Source organism: Penicillium subrubescens (assembly GCF_028828155.1).
Source record: "Penicillium subrubescens strain IBT 31985 chromosome Unknown utg000003l_segment0_segment0, whole genome shotgun sequence".
Classification (NCBI taxonomy): Eukaryota; Fungi; Ascomycota; class Eurotiomycetes; order Eurotiales; family Aspergillaceae; genus Penicillium; species Penicillium subrubescens.
In genome coordinates, this window is record NW_026643153.1 from 611,972 (window position 1) to 635,621 (window position 23,650).

Consider the following 23,650-nt stretch of genomic DNA (forward strand, 5'->3'; position numbering starts at 1 on the left):
CAGGTACCTATTTCAGATACTGTAGTTAATGCTATCTCTGTCGTTGCACGTTCTAGTTTTCATTACTCCCTAAGTCTCAAAGGCTCACATCCCAGGTATCTTTGATCTGCCACCGCAATAATGGTACAGTAGTAAGGTCCCTTTCTATTGAGGTTTCTGTAGTCATGAGCCGGCGTCTAGACAAGCAATACAGAGACTTCTGGGAAACACGAACTTCACAACTCCTATAATCTAACGATTCTTTCTGGTACGGTGAAGTTGCTTATTTCTGAAGCTCTCGCCGCCGACCACATTCGAGAAATAGATTATTCTTTTCTCGTCGATATTGGCAATTCTTCCCGATTCATTTAGGTTCGAGAATATTGACTCAATGTAAACGGAAGCAGCGCTTGTTTGGGTGTAGGAGTGCTTCTAAACCACCCCAGCTAAAGGTCACACCTCCATCAACAGCCACCCGCTGGGGCATACAAGCGACGATTGAAACTAAAGATCGGACCGGTGAACACGATAGGGGTATTGCAATTGCAGTCTCTATTTCTCTTCTGATACCCAAAATATGTTTCATATTGCCAATTACTGAACTTCTAAGTTGCCGATAAAACATCTGCTAATCCTAAGGAGGAGAGATAATCATGAAATCTACGAATATAGAATTCGCGTTAACCAGAATCCGTGATCTTAAATCTCCTGGCTCGTGACTGTGACAAGCGCGCCGACCTTCGAAGTGGTGGCGCCGTGCGAGACTCCATGACCTGATAACTTCCTTTAGCAAGTCGAGCTGACCGACGTACATCGTGTTGCACGTCACGTCTCATCAACTGCCCCTGAAGCAAATACAGAATCCGAAGATTTGATGTTGCTTCCATGGCACTCCGGAAGTGGCTTCCATTTCTTGCTCGGCGGTCGTGGCAAAGACGCCTGACAACGTGCTCCCTCCCTTTCCGGGCTGCCAGCTCCAGGGCTGACTCCCCATATCGATTGGTCCCCGTAACATCGAGCCGGTCGTCTCTGAGCAATAGCTCCACAATTTCCAAATTTCCATAAGAGACAGCAATATGTAGTGCCGTATCCCCAAGAGAAGTCTTGGCGTTAACGTCCAGTCGAGACCCTTGTTTAAGCAGCAGTTTTGCAATACGACGATAGCCGTTTTCGATCGCGATAGATAGTGGAGACTTCTGCCAGTAGGTCTGATTGATATTGACGTCTTGAAGAGAGACGAGTCGACGGACCACTTCCAGATGTCCCCTGTCGGCAGCAAGATAAATGGGTGGTGCGCGCGATACATTCAGTTCTAGATCACTCCTAGTAAGAAGAAGCTCCACCATCTGCAGATCGCCTTGACCAGCTGCGTAGCTGAGGGCTGTCCAGCCCTGGTTATCGCAGGTGTTTGGGTCCAATGATTCCCGCTCCACAAGCCGACAAGCGAGGTGGAAGTCTCTATTTTCGACCGCAAGGTGAAGAGCAGTTTTGTGGCCAAAGCCGCGTGCATTGATATTGATTGGTTTCTTAGCCAAGATCTGCAATGCGACGGATCGGTGGTTTCCATGCGCGGCCGCGCAGAGAGGTGTAGCCCCTTCGCGGTCACAACGCACAATGTCAATGCCAGGGGTACTCAACAATAGCTGAGTAGTCGACTTATGGCCATAAAATGCAGCAAAATGCAATGCCGTGCGGCCCCCTGGGTCCGTGCTATTGACATCTACTCCATGGCCCAACAACAGCTGGATGACGTTATCATGGCCGTTACTGGCGGCTTGGTGCAACAAGGGCTGGCCGTACCTGTCTCTGACATGGAGTTCTGCACCATATTTAATCAGATTATCGGCAATTTCTTTCAGACCAGCCTGGACGGCCAAGCAAAGCGGGTGGTCTCCACCATTGATGTCCACCAGTCGAGGCTGTGAAGGATGAGCTTGTGAATGATCAAGCAGCAGCTGGATGATAGCCACATTCCGGTTGGAAATTGCCAGACTGAGAGGGGTGGTTTGTCGGTGGTCCATCATCCATATGTCACTTTGTCGTTCTAGGAGAAGTCGTACCAATTGCTCATTGCAACTGGCGACAGCATACCAGATGGCATTTCGACCCATGGAATCCGTACAATCCACGGATGGGTTGAAATGTTGCAATAAAACACGCCCCATGGACAGGTGTTTCCGCTGTAGAGCATATAGCAAGGGCGTCTGATGTCGGTCGTCTTGCCAGTTGATGTCCGCTGCGCGTTCCAGAAGAGTTCGAATCATTTCCTCACTTCCAACTTGAATGGCGTGAAAAATAGGCGTGCGAGATCTATCATCTGTCGTGTTGGCATTTGCTCGATATTCCTTTAGCAAACGATTTGCCAGAGCGATTTTGTTGGTTTGAGTAGCCCAGATCAACGCGGAGCTTTCTTGACGGCGAACATTGAAGCTGTAGAGACACGGCAGGAAAAAATCTTTCGAATCCCTGTTCACACAAGCCATCGCAAATAGATCTCGCGATGAGTTGAAGAATTCCGAAAGGTAGAGAAGAATCTCTGGAGGAAGCTGAAACAGCCAATTCGAAGTGTTACATCTGAGATTATATGACATTATGTGGACTCAGGATGGTACCAAGCTCGAGTGTCAAGATGCCAGATGGTAGGCGAACTAATCGCGAAACGTATCGGTGGAAGGAATGGTCGCTTTTATATCACATGTTCGGATCCTGATGCATCATCCGAGCATTCTAGTTTAGGCTAGCACGCTACTCTATGGATCTGCAGAGGCAAACTAGACGCTCCCAGGAGCCTATGGATTCCCAGGCTCAAGAGGAGCGTTCACAGGAACCTCGGTCGCGATCCTGGAAGGAAGTAAGGGTTAGAGCGTAGGTTGGCCTCCAGTGCCACATAGACCGTCAAATCAGCGTGTCTCTAATAGATAGCACTCTCGTGTCCTACTTGTTCTTTAAAAAATTCAGTAAAAGGATATTTGACTACTTCGAGAGATCTATCTAAGCAAACAACAGAGACCGCTCATAGCTGTTGCAGCAGGTGCCATCTGGCACGGAGAACGTGTTTCGCACTGTCACTTTATCTCAATGTGGGTGAAAGAGCAACTTTGCAAGGTGGAAATTACGAACTATCCACTTGTAGAAACAGGATAGGCGAGAGCCCTGAGATGCCAACCAGGCGTCAAGTGCCGGTTCTCACCTCGGGTCTGTCTTGAAGACTCGAAAAGATCTCTCAGTCTCAGCTCAAGAGAGTGGTGTTGCCGCCTCCCGCCTTGAAAGAATGCGAACCTGACCACATAGCCCCGAAATATCCCGACGGGTCTTGCCCACCAGCAAATCATTCATCTGGTTCTCTGGATTCGTACTATGTTGCAGGAACCGACAAGGCTCCCTAGAGCTCATAAGCGTGGTCCTCGACTGGCCACATGGCCTTCAATATCATTCACTTGGACCCAGGGGTTGTCTACGATCAGTTTTGTCGAATATAAAGATATCAGGACAATCATTGAAAACAGCTACAAGCTCGTCTCATTCACGAACTTACTGCCATTTGCTTGATTCTCACTGTCTATAAACCCTCGTTCTCCGCGATGGTCAGTTTAATGTCACCTCTGCACACCCTCCACTCTTTCCTGTGGACGTCCACTGAATCCCTATAGGAAATACTTATTGTCTTTCAGCTAGACTTTCATGATCTGGGCTCGCTGGACATATCATGTCGAGATCTCTACTGCAGCCTGCAGCCCCACATCCTCAAGTGGAACATTCAACGTCAGAACAGTAGTCTCCTGCACCTGGCAGCCAGAGGCAACGACTACGCTCGGGCGGAGCTCATGCTTCTTCATGGCGCCGATGCCAACACATTCTTGCATGGGAAGACTGCTTTAATGAGAGCTATTCAATATGGGGCGTCAGATGTTCTTGAACTCTTGCTCAGCCATGAGAAGATTGACCTTCGCATGCAAAATAGAGAGAGAGAAAGTGCCTTGACATACGCCATGAAATACGGACGCTTTAGAGACAGAAAGGTGATCCAGCCCGAGAGGCACATTCGCGACGAACGCGATCAAGGTCTGCTTCCCTTGGCCACTTGCAAAAGTCACATCAGATGTCTGCGGAGGCTATGGATTACATGTAACGATCTGAGAGCCAAGGCCGGCCGAGGGTATCAGTCAAAGTGCATGGTACGGCGAGGCCAGTTTTGAGCGTTGAATCAACCTGATTGTGAGGGCATTGGGAGGTCAATAAACCGTGAACGCCAACGTTGAAAGTAATAAATATTACGCTGCTAGACACGCCACACGCTGTATAATGAAGATTTTCACAATGTATTTAACACACTCATGAGAGTCGGATTACCATCTAGCAACTAATCGACCACCATGAGTTCTCCCAAGCGACCTTTGTCCTCTCCCACGTCGCAGTCCAAAAGACAACGCGTTGACGCAAATGCGGATGCTGATATGCACGAGCAACCAAGCAAACGCGCTCCTGGAAAAAGCACTTCGGTTAGCGAAAACTAGGTCTAAGAGCCATGCAATCATGGAAATAGCCATGCTGATCAGAGTGAATACAGGGTCCCACGGCTTCAGCAAGCCTCTCCACAGAGTTCGAATATATTCTGAAGCATCACATCTCCCTCGCAGCTCCCACCGTCAGCCTTCTCGACTGGTACCTCTGCTTATGGAATTGTTATATCGTCGATTCCGCACTGAAGATACGGCTTGAAGAAGAGCAGGGTCAGCTTCAGCGGTCAATTGCATGGCTGACCGCTGAATGCGATATATTACTCCAGTGCTGCAATGATCAGGCGTTGGAGCTATCTGGCCGCCGGAAAGCTGTGGCTGCCCTCAATGATGGGATTTTCGAGGCTTTGAAGGCAAGCGAGAAACGCGCTTATAGGATGGTCGAGTTGAACTAGTCTTGTGAACACGATGGAATGGGATACCGGCCGAGTTGGGTGCCTCATTCCTGGTCTAACATGTATGTAGTATTTTTGCTACCTTTGTTTCGTAATTTTTTTTATTTTGCTGTTCTCAGCATCACTGTGCCTGGTTTGTCACAAGTTCTTAGCTACCAAGTGGTTGGCTTCAGAAAAATACAGCTCTACCCTTACCCCCCACCCCTTTAATTACACTTGAATTCGCGTATTAAGATCGCTGGAACGGCATGAGAATAGTATTGCTTTGGTTTGGGAGGGGATTTGCCGGAGATTGGTGTCATTGTGAGCACTATGATACTTTCTGCCCCGCAGTATGGCTGACCACACTCGGCTTCATCCCGGGGACGCTATGCGGATGAATACCAGTCTCTTTTCGTCCTTAACAATAATAATAACGGCTCATTTGCTCTGCGCTTGTCGACTGGGCACAATTTGAGGCCTTGCATGAAGGAAAAGCAAGAATGCTCAAGAGCCCTTGACACATGGCCATCTCATTAATTTCCACAAACACCTCCCACCCTCTAATGGTAATTGCATTACCGCCATCGGTTCACTGGCACTTCTTTATTCACTAGGTTTTGACTCGAGGCCATCAGAATAACGATTCCATTCCTTGAGTATTTCCGTCAAACGGAGTCGAGATGACTCCAGCGCCTGATCAAAGAAATGCAACCGAGCGAGCTGGTCATCATGGCTTGACTGCATTCTGCTCTTCTCGTTCATCAGCTGTTGTTGGGTCTCCCTCAGGCCGTCATTTGCTTTGGCCAACTTCTTCTCCTCCATATGCTTTGCCATGCATGACTCCCACAGGCGCCGATACAGTCCGACGAGTCTTGCAGCTTGGAACGCAAGCTTCGGGTCCTCACGTTCCAGTCGCGCGAGAGCCTCCATCGCAGGTGCAAATGGCTGGTCCCTCAAGGAAGGTCTCTCTGTATTATCGGGCTATTGGTCAGGAGTCAGTTAATCCTTATACATGCTTGTGTTGGTCTTACTCACGATTGCCGGGCCGGATGGTAGATCGACGTCAATCTGCGGGTGCTGTTCCATGTGGATAATAGGTTCGTCGGCTGGATGATAGCCACTTGTGGGCTGAATCTCAGGCAGCTCTTCGGCAGGATTGATATTGGAAGTGTCCATACTGAATCTTGTGTATCGTGTCTGATCGAGGATGGTGCTTGCGATGCTCATGATGCTGTAGAATTTATATCTTTTCGATGTATATTCCAATGAACCAAGATAAACGACTTGAATACGGTGATTGCGGTTTGCTAACGTTCAATCACCGGACCAGAGCCCTAGAGAAACCATTCTCTCTCTTAGACGATGCAGCTACCAAACGGTTAGTTGAATCAACGTTTCCCGGTTCAAGCCTCTTAGAATACGGATTGCTTGCAGTATTTAAACAGTACGTCATTGTCTAATCTGGTCGTAGCTACGTTCAGTGCCTTATCTTGCTGGCTTGCCTTCATATCTCCTAACCTGCCTAGGGTCCGACGTTTGTTTCTGCGGAGGCTTTTGAATCTTTCCATCAGCTAAATGAACCTATAACTTGACAAAACATGCTTGTGGATGGATAGCGGTGGAAACTACAGCAGTGGTAAGTCATTATGATCTCCTTTGCTCAGATGGTTGGTTGAAGCAAATAACTGAATAAGCTACACAGAGTGGCACCTTCCTGGCACTCCACGAGACTCCTTCCGTCAGTGGCCTGGTTTCTAAGCTAATTATAGGCAATTTCCAGTAGACTGGAGTTATGTTCAAAACACGTCCTGGTTCGATATGGAATCTGTTTCTAATGCGCCTGTCCAGCAAGATCAAGTTCATGGTATGGACTGGTTTCAATACGGGTCTGACCTCGAGTCTGAGGTCGAGTTCATCGCGAGGAATCCCGCTGTCGAACCATACAGTGTTGCTAAGTCGATGATAAGTGAAAACACGCCTGCCGAAACCCCTAATGGCGGTTGGAGGAAGACGTCCTGGCCCGACTTTGAGGAGTTCACACGCCTCGTCTGCGGCGACCGCGAACACTCCAGCCACACCCGCGGCGGCATACTGCGACCGTTCGCTCGGCGGCAATTCAAATGCACCGTTGCAAGGTGCAGTAGTCGGTTTCGATACCTCAAAGGCCTACAGCGTCATCTGTCCAGCCACCGATCTGAGAGGTCATATGTCTGCTGGGTTCCGGAGTGCCAGCGCCGCTTCACCCGTAGCGACAACCTCAAAGCCCATTATGCAACGCATGGTAGACTGGGAGGCCGCAATCGCTACGTGGCCACTCTGGATCGGACTAGCTCAGCCTACGATCCTTGTTTTCGTGGACGGCTGACGTCCGATGGGTGGCCAGTCACGGAGGGAAACGCAGGCTGGTCCGATATTAAATTAGAACTAGCTTGAAGGGCGCACAGCGATCGCAGAACAAAGGTACAAAAAAATAGGGTCATTGGAGACAACGCGCTCCATCCGCAACGCATATCTTTCTTGGGCGAACCATGTTATGTCGACCTGCTCAATCATTCATTGCAATGACACAGGCAGGGGCTAGACAGAATTTGACCATCGTTTGTAAAGAACGATACCAGGAGGATTCGAACGCATGACTTTGGGCTTAAGGTTACCACAGTACCACTCGGCCAAAAAAAACGGTGTATTAATTATGTTGCACTTCTCGGAATAGAAGGTTTCTCATTATTGAAACATGACTTCCCTGAGTTTCCCACAGCTTCAGATATTCTTGGGCCCTTCTCGGCTCTTGATCCGGATAGAAAGTTGCTCCAACGAGCATATCTGATACACGGGGTGGCTTTGCTAAATATTTACCACTTGCGATCACTCCATGTGCTGTGGCTTGTTTTAAAGTAGCAATTGATCATTATATATTTCGGCCGGCAAGCGCTAAAAAAGTTCCTATCGTCTGGCGTGGAAAAAGCTACTACTAGCACACCACTAACGTCGTGCAACTAAGGCAACAATCGGAAAAGACTCAGAATTTGTCGAGTTTCCATGAGAAAAATAATGGATACCTCGGTCTGAGTAAACGTTCTTTTATGCCTCAATTATAGGAGGAAGTGTGACCGCATTTTGATACCTACGCGCCCGCATGGGCAGATTCGCGACTCGCGATGCGTTTAGTAAGTCCGTTCCTTGCGAGTAGTTCATTCTCTGGTGTGGTAGCAGAGGCAAGCATGATGTCGGTATCATGTATATTGAACATTGAATACCAGTGATATCACATATATATAATGGTGATGTTGTGGGCGTGGTCGTTGAGTCAACGCCGCGGTGAGAACAGAAGTCCTGTTGAAGAACGGTTGCTAGAATTGGTTCCAGCAATAGCTCATGGTTGAACTCACGGTCACCGTTGATTCAAGGAAAATACTATGACCTCACAGACTGTCAACATCAATCTGTCTTAATCTGACTGCGTTGAAAAGCGTGGACTCCACATTCGGGTGCTGAGAAGAGCATATCATCCTAGAGCACGCGGCGACTTGAGCCGCGTGGAAAAGAGATGGCAGAAAAAACAGAATGTACTATCGAGAATGCACAAATTCACGTATACTTTCCATAGGAAATCTACACTGGATGCGTGCGTTACAAACTTCGTAGCGCTCACCAGTTCGCACTGTTCATTTTGTTGAACGACGACTAGGGCGGCAATGGATGATTACCGTTGGCAGCCACCTCACCGCTCGGCAGTTGCGCCGCAGAACATCAACAACGGGACTCTCTGGTCCGGCCTGGTTATCACCAGTGTCCACCCTTGATACTTACTCACCTCTAGCCCTCACCATATCATACTATACTGCCAATTAGCATCAAGCCTCACCTTCGATCCTCACCCTCAACAAGCGTCATCCATCCTCGATGCCCGTAATACTCGCAACCCCCACAGACGAACAACTCCCGCCGCCACCGCTAGCCAGCCTCTGGACAAGTCTTCACACCTCGAGTTGCAGACATCACCTAGATTGGCCCACGCTATTATGCACCGGATCACAATCGTGCTAATCATCCAATACACTTTCTAATTGGCATCCCATGGCAGAGAATGCCCATCCTCGAAGCTCCGAGCGTGATTGAAGGCTACAAAATCCCCTACGCGAAGAAGGAATACGAATAGTGAACTCTACGAACAAGCACAACCATATAACACACAACGCTCTTGAGCAGATTCTTTATTTGGATGGATTCTTTGGAGCAGGTCTTGGCTTCTTCGAGTAACTCGAATACTAGTCTCTGACACCGCGAAGAGGTGCCTGCATGTCGCTAGAGGATCAGGTGAGGACCGCGGCGCCACGGGTCGCCTAAACGAGCACAAATTTGATAACGCAGGGCTCAAGGCTGCATGGAAGCTCAGAATTATACAATCACAGGGCTTAAGGCTATGAGGGAGAACTTGGTGTCGCAGCGGTCTCCTGCGGAGCACATTTCAGCAACGCAGGGCTTATTGCTGCGAGGGAGAACTTGTTAACGCAGCACTCTCCTGCGGAGTTTAATTCGTGACGCAGCGCCCCCTGCGGAGAATAGTTGATATCGCAGAGCTCATCCTGCGGAGAACAGTTGATATCGCAGAGCTCATCCTGCGGAGAACAGTTGGTCTCGCAGAGCTCATCCTGCGGAGAACAGTTGATATCACAGAGCTCATCCTGCGGAGAACAGTTGGTGTCGCAGAGCTCATCCTGCGGAGAACAGTTGGTATCGCAGAGCTTATCCTGCAAAAAGCGCGATTCTTACTTGACTGCGCTCATAACAGCAAAAGCCAAGATTTCAAAGCCAAGGTCTGCAGGCAGACAACAAGACCATGCGGTCTCGGAGGACGAGGATCCAAGTCCTGATTTTCCAGACCGGTCATGCAGCCTCCTTTTATGCCTTTTCGTCTCCGGCTGACCGTAGCTGCCAGGTATGCAAATCTCTTGGAAAAAATTGATGTATTGTGCTATAGTCACAGCATTTTTGCTGTCACTGCCGTTGACTCAACAGCCGTGGAAGCATGCTTTTAGAGTTTGTGGCCAATCTCACGAAGCGCTCCACCCCGAACCGTGGATTGAAGAGATCCAGACGGGCCGCCCCCTTGGATCCGTATCTTGCAAAATTTCCTTTCGCATTGACATTGTTTACAGTGTATCACCTTCAACAAACCGTTGAATAATGAAGATTTCGTTTGAAAATGCCGAGCGAGATGGAGACTCAGGTGTTACATAGGCCGGCCTGGACGGCCACACGGGGGACTTGCGGGCGAATGGGGCCCGACGCTTTCCCTCTGCGCCAACATTAGAAGTCTACACTTCGTCTTCTGTCTCTCACATAACCAGATGCAGGGCAGAAAGTCGAGTGCAATTTATTTACGACAAGAATATCCCCAACGTTCACGATGGACGCACCGCAGTAATTGACCATCACCATTCAACGGTGAGACCCACTTGTTGTTCACAAAAATTCCCCGGGTATCTGATCCATGGTACGCCAGGCGATCTGCAAATATCGATCCGCACAGTAGTTCTGCTTCAGGACTGAACAGATAGGGTCATGTGCCTTTCCCAATAGTATAGCATCCCCAGTTTGTCAATTAAGTTGGGTGGATGAAAAAATTTGCTTCCAAGGGCCTTGCTAGACTAAATAACTTCTGTTGAGGTATCATTAACTTACTTGCGATGATTTCGCAGTGAAGACGCAAGGGTGTTCGACTTACAGCGAGTACAACAGTGCTAGGCTCGGCTGTTCTCATCCAAAGTCATGTTCAAGGTATTGTCGTATATCGGGGAAAGATTCTTTTGATGGATCATAGCAAGACATCTATTGCCAGAACTTCCGAGGAAGCAATAACTCTAACAGTATGAGTTGCGCATGTCATTCATAGGGAACTGCTATAGAAACGCTAACATTTCACCGTCAATCAATTTTTCACCCTCAGTCTTTAGACAATGAGTGAAAGAATGGGCTTGCTGGAGGTATGCGTTGCGAAGATACTTACTGTTACGTTTCAGAAGGAAAAGGAAGTTTCTCATTGCGTCGGAAATGTTCAAGAGGACTGGAGTTTATCTAGCTGAGCTCGTCTTGGAAAGCCACTCGCTTTCCCCTACTTCGCTCAGACAGAAGCGGCTGTAGAGAGATGACCACTTGTTTAAGATCCTCTATCTCACTCTTCAGAATTTTGATTTCTGCCGCCAGCTCACGCTTAAGCAGTCGCCTAGCAGCCTTCCTTTCCCACTCTCTGCCTCCTTCTATCCGCTTTACTCTTTCGGATAAAGTTGTAAAGGGACCTTGCTTCACTTGCTCCAACGGTCTAGACAAGATTGATCAGTTTTGAGGAACAGAAATATATAGAGACTCGTCTTGTGTACTGACTATCTGTTCGCGTATGTTATAGATTCGTGCAGCCTGTCTGGTGATAAATCGACTAACTCCGTTTCTCGATCGGATTGATGTGTAAATTTGCCGCGATTATGGCTTTCAGGCTCTATTGTTATTGACCCAGATAACATAGATTCGCACCTAGCTGCATCGTTATAGCGAGAGCAGTTTTCTGCTTTGGCTTCATCTTCTAGCGCTTTGGCTAGCTTGACGGCATAATAGCCTGGTCGAAGGGGAGGGTTCTTAGTAACGCGATTTGCCATTCTGAAGAAAACTGACTGAATGAGATAGTAGCAGTGATTGTTTGTAATAAGTATTTGCAAAAAGAGAACGTTACGATCAGAGGCTAGGTTGTGCAGTGGCTTCGCGGAACATTTAACGATCCATAGAACTATGTTTTCGTGCTATGGAGTCTTTCACGCCGGATAGCTGAAAATAATCACCGCAGGAAATGGAAAATTCGATAACGGGTGGGTGCATCTTAGCAAAAAAGGTGAACCACGGGTACAGGCGAGGTGTAACCAGGTGGGTTGATTTTCTCCAATACTATTTTAATATCCGTTTAAACATTTCAACTTGGGTTTAATATTTCAACACCACAGGAGCACTAGCGATTCTGAGAGGGCATCTACGTACAAGATAGATTATACAGAGACGCAGTTAAGTGACCTAAAAATAGCCCTATTCTCATTCTAGGAATATTATAACCTGGCCCTACGCTATGATATAGCAACCGCACATCAAGTGTGAAGTTATGAGAGACCCTGCAATTAGGAGCTGTGATCATAGGATCGTTGCAGCTTAAGGTATACATTACCAACATCCGAACGAACGAACGAACGAACGGGCTAGGTTTTTGTATAGATACTGATCGTGTACGCCTCGAGGTTCGCCGTGAATTTGCTGTGGATCACTCGAGGCGTGTATACAGTGCACGCTACATCAAGTTCCAAGACATCAAAATCAAGAAGTCATTAGCAACATCGCCACGGACTGTCGATTTTCTGATGCTACGACTGACTTTATGTGATATTGCGAGAAAATCCAGATAGCACCGACCGTAACAGACTTCCCAGCTCGATCAGGAGTGGTATCAGGCTGCTTTTGAAGTCGGGAACAAGATAGGCATACCTCGAGGTCGTTGGCGCGGCACTCCAAAGTTCACGCGAACCAGAGCCAGCGATCGATATGTAGCTGTCCCTATAGGCCGGCAGTCACCCTAGAGGAAGACAGATCAACACTGCTAGTTTATACCCGCTGCCTCTCGGGCTTTCGGATAGACTCACCCGATACGTCACGGCATCGATGCCAATCAATAGTGCTCCATCGTGTAGCTTGCCGGCTCGACTATTACCTGTCAGGATGCAATATTGGGATAAGGATACAAAAGAACTGCAGTCTCCCAACGATGAGAGAACGGCTGTCCCTGCTTCTTTTGTCAAGAAACATTGGAAACCAAGCGGGCAAGAGTGGTCCTGCGACGTAGACAGTACCGGGAGTTAGGTCATCTGAGGCGCGTGGAGGATGGCTGAAGCATAATGTCGGACAAGTTCTCCTATGAGAGCTCACTCGATGTAGCCGAACTGACGAAGCTCCGGACGTCCTGCTTCGCTCAACGAGAAGAACGGCGGAACCTAACCCAACACGAGAAGACGCAGAGACAGCTCGAGTGATAGAACGTACGGATACCACGGATAGCCTCAGAATCAAGGTCTTGATAATCGACTTATGCAATCAGTATCACCGCACCACATGCGAGCGCTCTCTACCCAAGGGCATTCCGATGTAGGAGTCGAATATATAGTATCGGAGGTAGACTGGGACATAAGATGAAATGACCAGCGATAATACCGGACCCCATACATATAATGTTAGCATAGAATGTACTAGGGCTCACATTAATGATCGTACCGCAAATCTTCTGCTAAAAGATTTCATGCCGTACCTTCCTGTCAGATCCTCATCTATTGAGCAGCGCAGAGCGAAGGCGCTTTCCACATAGTCTATCGAGAGTGGGTTTCCACCTTCTCATACAATCCAGGCGATACTCGATCAGACGGCACTCCATAGAAAGCTCGATCTTCGTTCAACGCACTCATAGCATAATATGTCGATGTATGAGACAGACCCGTAAAGAGGCACATTCGGTGTGTCTGACGAGCAAACTGATAGCGGCAGCCACAGGGAACCAGCTCGTTGGGAAGCGCTATACCAAAAGGTCAGCGGGGATTCTTGAAATGATTGATGATCACTTACCTGTTTTATCGTGGAGGAGCGCCATCTCAGCGTTTGCACAATCGCCACCATGAAGCACAACATGGTAGTCCGGGCCGCTAGAGCCGAGCGTGCGAAAGGATTCCGTCTCATTATCTTCCCAGCTGACCAGAATGCCCCCGGGGTATGGCTTCAGCTTGATGCTGTGCGGCAGGTATCGCAGTCGTCGCCCAATCTACCGCATAAAGTTCATTTCTGCGGGTCAAGCCGTCGGATGCGCCTTGAACATGGATGCAATTGATCGAACCAAGAGCTCTTCCACTACATGGCAACAAAAAAACGGGGCGTTGGTATCGGCAAGGTTGGTTGGAGACCAGGGCCGGCAAAGTGACCAGTGGTGCATACAAGCAAAATCCAACCATCGGCAATGTATCTTCAGCGTACCTTGTCCCTTGTCAAAGTAAATGTCGACTTTGCCGGTCAAGCCTCGGATGTAGACTACCTGAATGTGGTCGGTGAACTTCAGAAGAGCGAAGCAGGCTCGGAGTGCTCGGTCGACGGCTCTCGCGAATGTAGTGTCCGGAACAATGCAGGGCTTTGCTTCTTTGAACTGCTTTTGCTGCTCCTCTTCGACGGTTCGGATAGGGCAGTGGGCACGCAGCATCTGCCACAGCGTGTCCGGTAGGCGGGCCGGGCGCTTGCCAAGGCTATCACGGATGGTGTTCGTGGTCTGTCTGCATCAGCTATCCAAATGTGACACGGTGTGAACCGCAAGCACATACCTGGTCATTGCTTCTCTCGCTGTAAAAGAATTCCTTATCCGCTGACTCGCGCAGCAGGTATTGCCAGATCTGACGGGCCGTCGACGACTCTCAGAGAGGGCCTATTATCTCAGCATCGGTGGCACGGGCATGCCTCCGCAAAAGATCGACCAGTAGAGGCAAGACGGTGTCTTCCTTCTCGCGTAGCGCTTCCTCCCATATCTGTCGTACCTGGCGAGCGGCATCCCGCCAGGATGCCAGTCGGCGACGATCGCGGCAGGTAGACGAATAGGCGAAATTGTACGCGAAGAGGAATGCGCCGCCTACGGTGGAATTGGTCAAGGTGATTCCATTGTGATAGAGCTGGCCTCGTAGCTGGGGATCAAGGATCAAGTCGCCATGTGGTGTGGGGATGAGACCGGACGGGTAGGTGAGCCCGCGAATGTCCATCGTCGTCAGGCGGAGCCAATCCAAAAACACGTCTAGCGCGACGGGTCGGCCTTTTTTTTTAGGCTTGGTCCGCGTCCTGCCGATCACCACTGCCACGTCCCTCCCCACACGGTAACGTAGGTTTGCACGGCATTCCAGGTAACAGGCATTAATCTGCAGAACTATGGTTTCCTAAACGATTTTTCTCTTGAATAATGGAGTTACTGACGACTTTTACAGTAAGCATCAGTCATCAGGAGGGGAGCATGTTGGCCCCCCACAGTACAGTGTGGCCTACGCACTAATTAAAAAAGTAGTAGACGGACTCTCATTATTCTCACCATGAATGACGCGCAAGACGCGGAGTTCCGGGTGAAGCCTTAGGCCGTTCTAGAAAGCTTATGGGCCTTAGAGCATCAAGCCTACTTGGCCCCTTTAACAATTGCTCAAGTCGGCAGCTGTCCCGGAAATTTATTTCTGTTTCGTATGCGTTCTCCTTTCGGCATACCAGATGACTGGGTTCCATTTGAGGGAGAGCATAGGAGAGGATCCTTCACCCAAAGGCAGTCTTGTATACTCTTCGATTTCATAAGATCTGCCACGCCCTTGTGGATATTTTTACGAGCAAATGGAATTCGCTGGATTACAGTATACGTTCGTTGTCTCTATCACGAATAACAAGGGTACTTTTATTCTACTTCTCTTTACGCATTGAAGTAAATCATTGTACTGCAAGTTACTGTAGTCTGGAACACCTTGTATCTGCTGCCGGTTGGAGTGGCTCGGCCGCTGCTGGACGGCACTTTTAGAGTTCGTGGCAAACCTAATTGGCCTACTTCGAAGGCGTGGGTTAGCGGGTTGGAAGTGGGGTGCCGCCGACGGCAGACGGGATCAACGTTGAGCCGTTGCCAAATCAACAGTATATATCTTCAGTCAATGGATGGTACGATTATACCCGCTTATGGAAAGCTTCCCCATCATTCCTTCTTCAGCCATTGACAGCGCTATCATTTTGCAAATTCATAGGGATCTGGGAATTATATCTAGGGCCAACGTTTTTGCTGCCATTTAAGGTGATTCAAGATTTGTTGAAGTACTCGTTTCAGAGTTTGCGGCTACTCACCAGACGCCCCACTTGCAACTGTAGCGTGCATGATAATATACATGAAGGAGTCACCCCTTCGAACCATGGCTTGATAAATGCCTCACGCACTGAAAATATTCATGGTGTGTTATCCACAAACAGTCGTTGAGAGATGCAATCCGTAGGGTGGAGAAAACTGTAGATTGGGATTGGGAAGTTTTGGCGAGGAGAACGGTTCCGGATCGTTTGTTGGAGGACGAGATGGTTAAACAGTCGCCTAGTGAGAAAGTATTCAAACCGGTCGTTCCACACAGAATCCCGGCCGAGGAAAAATCATCATCCATAATAGCCATCAAATTTATGTTATTGTTACTATATGGTGAATAGGTGTTGATAAACACACCACCACGACGAATACACTTGTTGGCCGGTGATCGCTGGTACAATGAACTGGGTACTCACCTAGGCTTGCAAATAGTGAATGCACCGTACTTCCTGCATTTACAGACACATTCAATAAGCGGTTCGGCTATAAAACTGGAGAACCGCATTTTTGTCGCTTGTCATTTCCTCAGACTTCCCACTTCAGCTTGGAGTTGCAGCCCGTATCTCGCAGGAGAAGACCATCGTGCAAAAGTCCTAACACCGCAGACCTGATGCCATCAAGCAAGGTGCCCGGTAATGTGGATGGATGTGCCGAGGAGAATACTCTGCGAACCAAGCCGGTTTATCACAACCAGATTGGTGAGAGCCGGACATTTTTCTTTGGCATCTCGTCATCATACATCCAAGACTGGGATAGGGCAGCTGCGTTCAGAGAAATATATCAGAATTGGTGAGTTATATGCTGCCTCTGCAAAGGAAATGCTCAGAAACTAAGTTTATTCATAAATAGGAGAGATGCCATCTTGGCACGCTTCAGCCTAAGCCGCCTCGACTTTCAGCCCGTCTATGAAGACTGGGGCGATTGTATAGCGATTGTTGTCCCTGATCCCTCCGATCGAGATCGGCAGGATCGTGCTTTGGGATTTATCAAGTACGACAAGCACAGCGGTTGCGTGACAATCTCCAACTGCTGTGCGGACATAGGGCTGAATGTGCTTGAGCTCGGATACTCGTCGAAGCGACGCGATTCCAACGCAGCTGGCTGTCACGGAGAGGGTCTCAAATTGGCAGCGCTGGTGATGTTGCGCAGTGGTTTGAATGTGGACCTCTTTGCCAGCCGAAACCACTGGCATTTCGGCCTGTTGAAATCTCACTTTTACTGTGAAATTAAGCCGTCTGGCCAAAATGGGTCCGTTGGCCGTGATCCGGCCGAGGACATGTTTCGGCTCAGCGCTAGTGCAGATCGAGATGTTACCTTGGAGATTCGAGCCCCTCTGGAATCAAAGACAAGCACACTGTCGCGGGATGATTTTCACAGTTGGCTGGCCATGACCTTTGATATCCGAGGATTATCGCATCCTTCGGATATCCTGGAAACCGAGGCCGGGGATCTCATCCTTGATCCCAAATTCCACGGCCGCATCTACCTCAACGGAATGCGGCTCCCGTGCTCAGGGTCGGAACTCAAGCAGTATCGATTTGCGTATAATTTCCTGCATGGGAAGGTGAACCGCGACCGACAGATTTTGGTCGATCGAGATGAGGAAGCCAACATGGTGCGACGAATCTGGGAAGCCGCAATCCGGAAACATCGTGTTGCCTTCCTTCCCATCTACGTTAATCTGCTGCGCAATTTTCCTAAAGCACTGGATGTTGAATCGGCGGCTCATTTTCTGGAGCCGCCAACCAAGCATCTCATCTGGAAGTATCTGCTGGGGGAGGCTGGCGACGACAAATTTTATTACAACGAGACCTCCAGTGCCGAGGTAAGTCTCCTTTGACGTGTACGTGGCGGGCGCCCAGCTCACTGAGAACCAGAGCATCGCAACTATTCAAGAAATTCTGGAGAAACAACCCATCAAGCTTCCAGAGTCTTTGTGGACCCTGTTGCGTTCCGACTCGCCAATCCGGACGCCAGAGGAGGAACAAATCGAATATTTCAAAAATGCCGAGGTGTGTTCCATCCCAGAGACCAGCTATGCACGAACCGTTCACAGAGCGTTCATGGCTTGCGTCACAGTCCTCCTTCAAGGCAGAACCATCGAGGTACAGTATGTGCGTGCTAAACGCAGTGCAATCCAGGCGCTTTATAACTCCCATCGCCGGGTTTTGAAGGTTGCGCATCAGTGGCTGGACTTTGCCGGGTCGCACGGACCGGTTTTGTGTCGCGAAACTCTGTCCTCAAAAGTGGGTGGGCAGTCATTTTTTTGCAATCATGTCGACTTTCGCGACAATGTTCTCTTCTGCGATCATATCGTCGAAGAGTTGCTAAAGTTCTGCCTCGTTCCCCTGCTGGGTCGGTCCGCGGCTTTCAAAACCACGGAAGTGATGATCCTACGGAAAATTCGGAGGTTGCTTCGGCATATGCCCCACACAATTACCGTGTTGAGGTCGTTCCTGGCTGGGGCGTTAAAGATTACGTGGGAAGACAATGAGACGGAGTCATTCCGCAAACGCTCTATGCATGATCCGCCGTATTATGTGGTCCTCCATGAAGAGAAATGTAGTAGCGCGAGAGCAGACTTGATTCATGGGGATGCAGGTATGTGGTCTCTTTCCCCCACAAAATGTGACAACACGACTAACACTAACGAAATCCAGTGGACTGTGCTGTAGACCGTGCTCCCTGCGGGTGCCCTCAACAATTTGTGAGCCAGAAAATAAAGACCGCCGTGTTTGAAAATCTGTAGAGCTCAAAACGCTACTATGCAATGATCTCTTTGAATCGATCACAAGCAATCTATGGCTTTCCGCCCCGGCCAAAGCAACCGGTGTTGCCAAATCTTCGCGTCGTTGATGATAACAGCGGCCATGGAGTTGGACAGCCCCACGAAGAGAACTCTCATTCCTGGGCGGTTTCTCTCCAGCCTCCAGATCCAGCGATCATCGCTTTGAACACTGCACACCGGCGGGGTGGACTCAACCATCATGACCAAGAACCATCCTTGCCGGTTAAACGCCATTTATCAGATGAGCCCGAATCCAAAAAGGCTGATTGCAAAAAGTTGAAGATTTCCCAGCTTGTGGAGGGCCCGACGCTGGATTAGACCTCATTTCTGGTCCCAAGTCCCATGTATCAGTTGGCCCAAGGCGACGAGGATCATGATCTCGGCAAGGCAGAGGTAGGAAGGGGGGGGGCAGTTGAAGATTGCTTTGTTACAGGTACACTCTCCTCGGCGAATCAGTTGATAACCAGGACACCTTCTCCCACTGGTTCTTGCCCTTAGGCATTACAAATTACATACAGAAATTTGACTTTGCATATCCACCCATTTCTGCGGAATTGATTGATTAGGGAAACGAATACCCCAAATACCGGTGTAGGATCCTAGTCCATAAAGGTCCGCTCTCACGCTCACAGACCCATTAGCCCGCTAAGGCACTGCAAGCGCCTCATGGCTGTGTATAGTACTGTCATCGGGGGAGAATTCCGACGGTTGAAACGAATGAAAGACAACCAATGCAGCGAAGATGTCATCGATTTCCTTGAGCAAGCACATTCACTCCTCAAGTTCAATGGAATATCTAACCTCAGAGGTCCTTGCGAGAAATCCCTCATTCATTACGCAGCCATGGGTGACTGCCAAGAGCTTTTACTACAGCTTTTAGCACTTCGTACGCCTATTAATCTGCGTGGCGGGGATAAGCGAACGCCTCTTTCGTGGGCTGCCCAGTATGGCTCGTATGTCACTGCGAGAATCCTGGTGGAAAATGGGGCCAATGTCAACTCATTGGATAATATGTTCATGAGCCCCCTTTCACGGCTCTTGCAAAATGCGAACAGCGAAACAAAGAATTATGCAGCACTGAAGGTGTATCTCGAGAAGAATGGAGCAAGTAGAAAGGGTAAAAAGCGTGCCTGGATTGCGGAGAAGTTACGACTTCAACATTACTTTTAGATCACCGGAACCAATTCTTATCATGTACCGAAGAGAGTTTCTGTGACTATAATTTCAAAGTGACCTTGCCGCTATAGTCCCAGAAGTTTCAAGCATTCAATGACATATTGATTCATCATCAACTCACCAAAACTCCGAGGTCCAGCATTGCCAAGTGTGGTCAAGCCCAAACGATTCACGATTGAATCTCGCTAGGCGGCCCGAACACAAAATCTCCCTGTGTTTGGAGATCAGGATTTGCTGTAATTGGTTTCTGTAGCACGACAATCATCAATTTCATTATCTTTTAGGGTACCTACTCTATCGGTATTCTTGTAGATGCCATACCCTCGGTAATATGATGTCAACCTTTCCATTAGGATTATGTTCCGACATTTTTGACCTCAATTAGCGAATGCATCGGAACGTCTGGCCAGTGGCCTCAAATTAGTTGATCCACAAGGCTTTTCAGCATGATGTGGCGGAACAATGGAGATGTTATGGTTCTCCACTTTATGCAAATCCATTTGGTGGAGAGAAAGCCTCCTTGCAGATATTATACTGAAAGACTTTCCTTTTTTTGACATAGCCACTTGTGAATCAAGAGTATCCTTCCTACTCAGCCGCAGGGCTTTCTTTGCTATGACGGAAAGTCCATTCCAGGCTCATTTGTTATTCAACTTTGCCGCAATGCAGGCTCAAGCACATGCTGCAGATACCGCTAATTATTTTGCCGCTCGAGCGAATAAGGATCAGACAGGAAAAAGACCAAGTCGCCCGTCACGTCGTGGGCATACCCCAAAAGTCATCACAGGCCGCCCAAAGACCCTCTGCCTTCCTCACTTGGGCAAAATTGATGATATCACGTCGGCCCTGCTCATCAGACGCGAATCGCCATGGGATACCTATCGCCCCGTGCTTACCTATAATGGTGCAGGGCATGTTACCATCGCCACTCGCCGCTCTCGTCCTTCTCGTGTGGTCGCTATTCGCTAGTTTCCTAAAGAAGATACCCGTCGATTGATCGGACGGTTTGGACAGCTTGAACACAAGAACGTGCTCTCCTTGTTGGAATGTTACCTCGATGGTGATTCCGCCTTTGTTCTGGTTGACGATCTGGCGTTAACTCTCGGCCATATCGTTGCTTGCCCAAACTTACGCCCAGCTGAGTTTGAGCTCGGGTGTCTGATGGCACAGGTAGGCGGCCTTTCCAAGCAACTTGAAACGGGCTGACTTATAATCAGGTTCTCGCTGGTGCATCGTATCTGAGTGCATTTGGGCTGACGCAACCATTCTTGAAATGCCATGACATACTGTTTGGCCTGGACGGAGTGGTGAAGATTGGTCTGTCAGCTTCTTCTCTCCAATCTACCTTATTACTGATAGATTACAGCACGTTTGGAAGAGTGTGTGGATTGCACCACGAGCCAGGCCGAGACGACTTATATCGCCGCGGTACCATCCATCGTGATGGAGCTTATGATTCCCACTGCCCAGAATGGGATTGCAAGCGACACATCCAGTGGCTCACCCAGCGAGGCCAACATTGTTCAATTTCTCAATGCCACGAGGGGAGAGTCATCCCTGACCGTCTTGAGACAGGTAAGAAATATATGACTGCAGCGTCACTGTCAGACAATAATCGCCGCTAGCAACCACTTGTCTCCGAGAGGTACCAGACAGTAAGCGACCTTATGGGACTCGCCAGAGCGGTGATAAATATGAGCAATGTCAGCAATGGGCTACAATGCAATTGCAGGAAATGACCGAAGTCCACAAACGTACTGGTTTTGCGATCTTGTCATTCCGGGAATATTGATACAGTCTTATGCGAAGAATCGGATTGAAAGCGTCACTTTTCTGTAATCGCGCTCCTGGTGCCAAGCAGATACCCTGATAGAGACACATAAAACACATATATCTGTGATTGGCTTTCTACATCCTATTAGCGACGGCAATAGCGGGCATACTTCTCATGAGCGTTCGGCAAAGAAAGACTCACCGCAAGAACATCTCAAGTAGGCATGGTGCCACGCCTTCACATGAAACATCTCTGTGACTACAAGCCGATCCGGTCTTGACGCCTCGATTTCAGGAATTTGGGCAACGGCAGCCTCAAGATCCTTCACTGAATCAGACTCTGAGAAGAATTTTGCAATAGCTGTGAGTGAATCCTCTGTGGTCACATTTGCGGGTGTGACTGTCCTAGGTATCATGAAGGAAAGCTTGGGTAGTAGTTCGGGGTCCAAAGCTGAAAAGGCCGACCGGTAATAATTCGCAATTTGAGAATCTTGATCCAGACGCAGGATCTGCGGTTTCGTAGAGGCGACACGAATCTCTTCAACTTGAAAGGCTCTTTGAAGACCCACAATAAGGGAGTGGATCTGAGATAGAGTGACCTGGGCCGGAAAAAGTGGAGACTCGTTGACTCGCAGCACCATCGTTCTGAGAGCTACATCGTCAAGTGCCCATATCTCTTTCCGATCATATCCATTCATCTCGCAAGCTTTGATTCCCATGAATGCGTAACAGATCAATGCCACACTCGCCTTCGTGCCGAAGGGCCGGTATGGTGGCCGCGATTGTGCGCAATTGAATGAAAGAAACGTAGATGGAGGAGATGCATGCTGACTGAGGGCGAACAATAGATATTTGATTTGCAGCTCCACGTCCTCTGCTGATACGGCCGAGAGGTGACTAGACTCCGTGAGAGCTCGGCGCGCTGCAGTCAACCACGACCTCAGCCTACCATACTGCGGGACGAAGGATCGATCCCAGTCGACTTCGTCGCGGCGTATGATTTGATGCAAGGATCCTTCATCTCTAAGGAGCATTACGGCGACGAAGAGGTAGTTTAGAACAAGCAAGAGCTGATATAAAGTGCGAGTGGTTGTTGTTGGCTCAGAGCAATCCGCCTTCGGAATTTGAATCGTGTAAGACGCCGGAAGCGATACCTGTTCATGAGCAGGGTCAGTAGGCGGATGCCGACTGCTGGCCGAAATTCAACATTACCTGGAGATGGATTTGGCTAAAGAGCTTTGTTTCTTGCATAGCTTGGCTCATTCCAGGACTCTGAAATTCGTGACGAGCCATTCCCTCGTCAATACTTTCCAGTGTTAGGGCCGTGCTGGTCGTGGAATCCTCATTCTCTGCTGGAGACAAGGGCTCGGAGATTTCGACATTGCGCAAATTGGCGGATTGACTAACATGAATGCATAACGCTTCAGTGATAGTCTGTGGCGGCTCGAGACCATCCTTGGCGTGCTGAACTGCGTCGGCGAAGGATTGCTCGCGTGGCGTGGAGTTGGTGTTCGTCTGTGTATTCAGTATACCTTTTTGTCTGGTTCCAGTCCCATTGACTGGAGACGAGTTTTCATAAATGCACGATGACGGCCTCTTTCGCTTCAGGCAAGCCCCGCAGGTGGGAGACTCCCGGCTGCACGCAGTCTTTGCCGCACGGCAAGGAAGGCACGGGCGAACACGGGTTAACTTGGACGATGATTCATCGCCGCTAATCCCAATCCCCTGAAATGTCATGGATGTCATGTTGAGCACAGTTGCTGAAATCAGATCATCTGACAAGTCAAGGCGAGGGGCTTTGATGATTATGTATGCACAAAAGGCTGCTGAAGGTGATCTATCAGAGTGAGTTGACGACAGACGTTTTGCTTGAATTTATATTCCTGAACTGCAGTATGGCCTTTGAAGTGAATAAACCTCAATAAGGACAGCACGACGTATTGGTCGATTCACATTCCAAATGCATAGTACAGCGCATTTTGTCCATTCCCAGGCGTAACATGTTTTGCCTGTTGTTGGATTAATTTGATCCTCCAAAAAGCCCGCCCTGGGATCGGCTCAAGTGGTCCTGGGAACATGGGACAAGGTCGCCAAGTCCTGCAAGATCAGCACGCTT

General features: G+C 49.0%; 4 protein-coding genes across 4 annotated transcripts; 3 read left to right on the forward strand and 1 right to left on the reverse strand.

Moving 5' to 3' along the window:
- Window positions 1–16,407: 16,407 nt before the first annotated feature.
- Window positions 16,408–18,903, forward strand: N7473_004347 (uncharacterized protein; the record flags this gene model as incomplete). The annotated part of the gene is made up of 4 exons (XM_057150287.1): window positions 16,408–16,586; window positions 16,647–17,622; window positions 17,675–18,043; window positions 18,547–18,903. The coding sequence occupies 4 exons, from the start codon at window positions 16,408–16,410 to the stop codon at window positions 18,901–18,903; spliced, it is 1,881 nt and encodes a 626-aa protein (XP_057010397.1).
- A 348-nt stretch (window positions 18,904–19,251) lies between these two features.
- N7473_004348 (uncharacterized protein) lies at window positions 19,252–19,755 on the forward strand (the record flags this gene model as incomplete). Its single annotated transcript, XM_057150288.1, has 1 exon — window positions 19,252–19,755. One exon carries the CDS (start codon window positions 19,252–19,254, stop codon window positions 19,753–19,755), a length of 504 nt encoding a protein of 167 aa, XP_057010398.1.
- A 669-nt stretch (window positions 19,756–20,424) lies between these two features.
- Window positions 20,425–21,553, forward strand: N7473_004349 (uncharacterized protein; the record flags this gene model as incomplete). Its single annotated transcript, XM_057150289.1, has 6 exons — window positions 20,425–20,715; window positions 20,776–20,931; window positions 20,979–21,078; window positions 21,128–21,336; window positions 21,387–21,416; window positions 21,494–21,553. 6 exons carry the CDS (start codon window positions 20,425–20,427, stop codon window positions 21,551–21,553), a joined length of 846 nt encoding a protein of 281 aa, XP_057010399.1.
- A 154-nt stretch (window positions 21,554–21,707) lies between these two features.
- On the reverse strand, window positions 21,708–23,280 carry N7473_004350 (Zn(II)2Cys6 transcription factor domain-containing protein; the record flags this gene model as incomplete). The annotated part of the gene is made up of 2 exons (XM_057150290.1): window positions 21,708–22,688; window positions 22,747–23,280. 2 exons carry the CDS (start codon window positions 23,278–23,280, stop codon window positions 21,708–21,710), a joined length of 1,515 nt encoding a protein of 504 aa, XP_057010400.1.
- Between the last annotated feature and the right edge of the window lie 370 nt (window positions 23,281–23,650).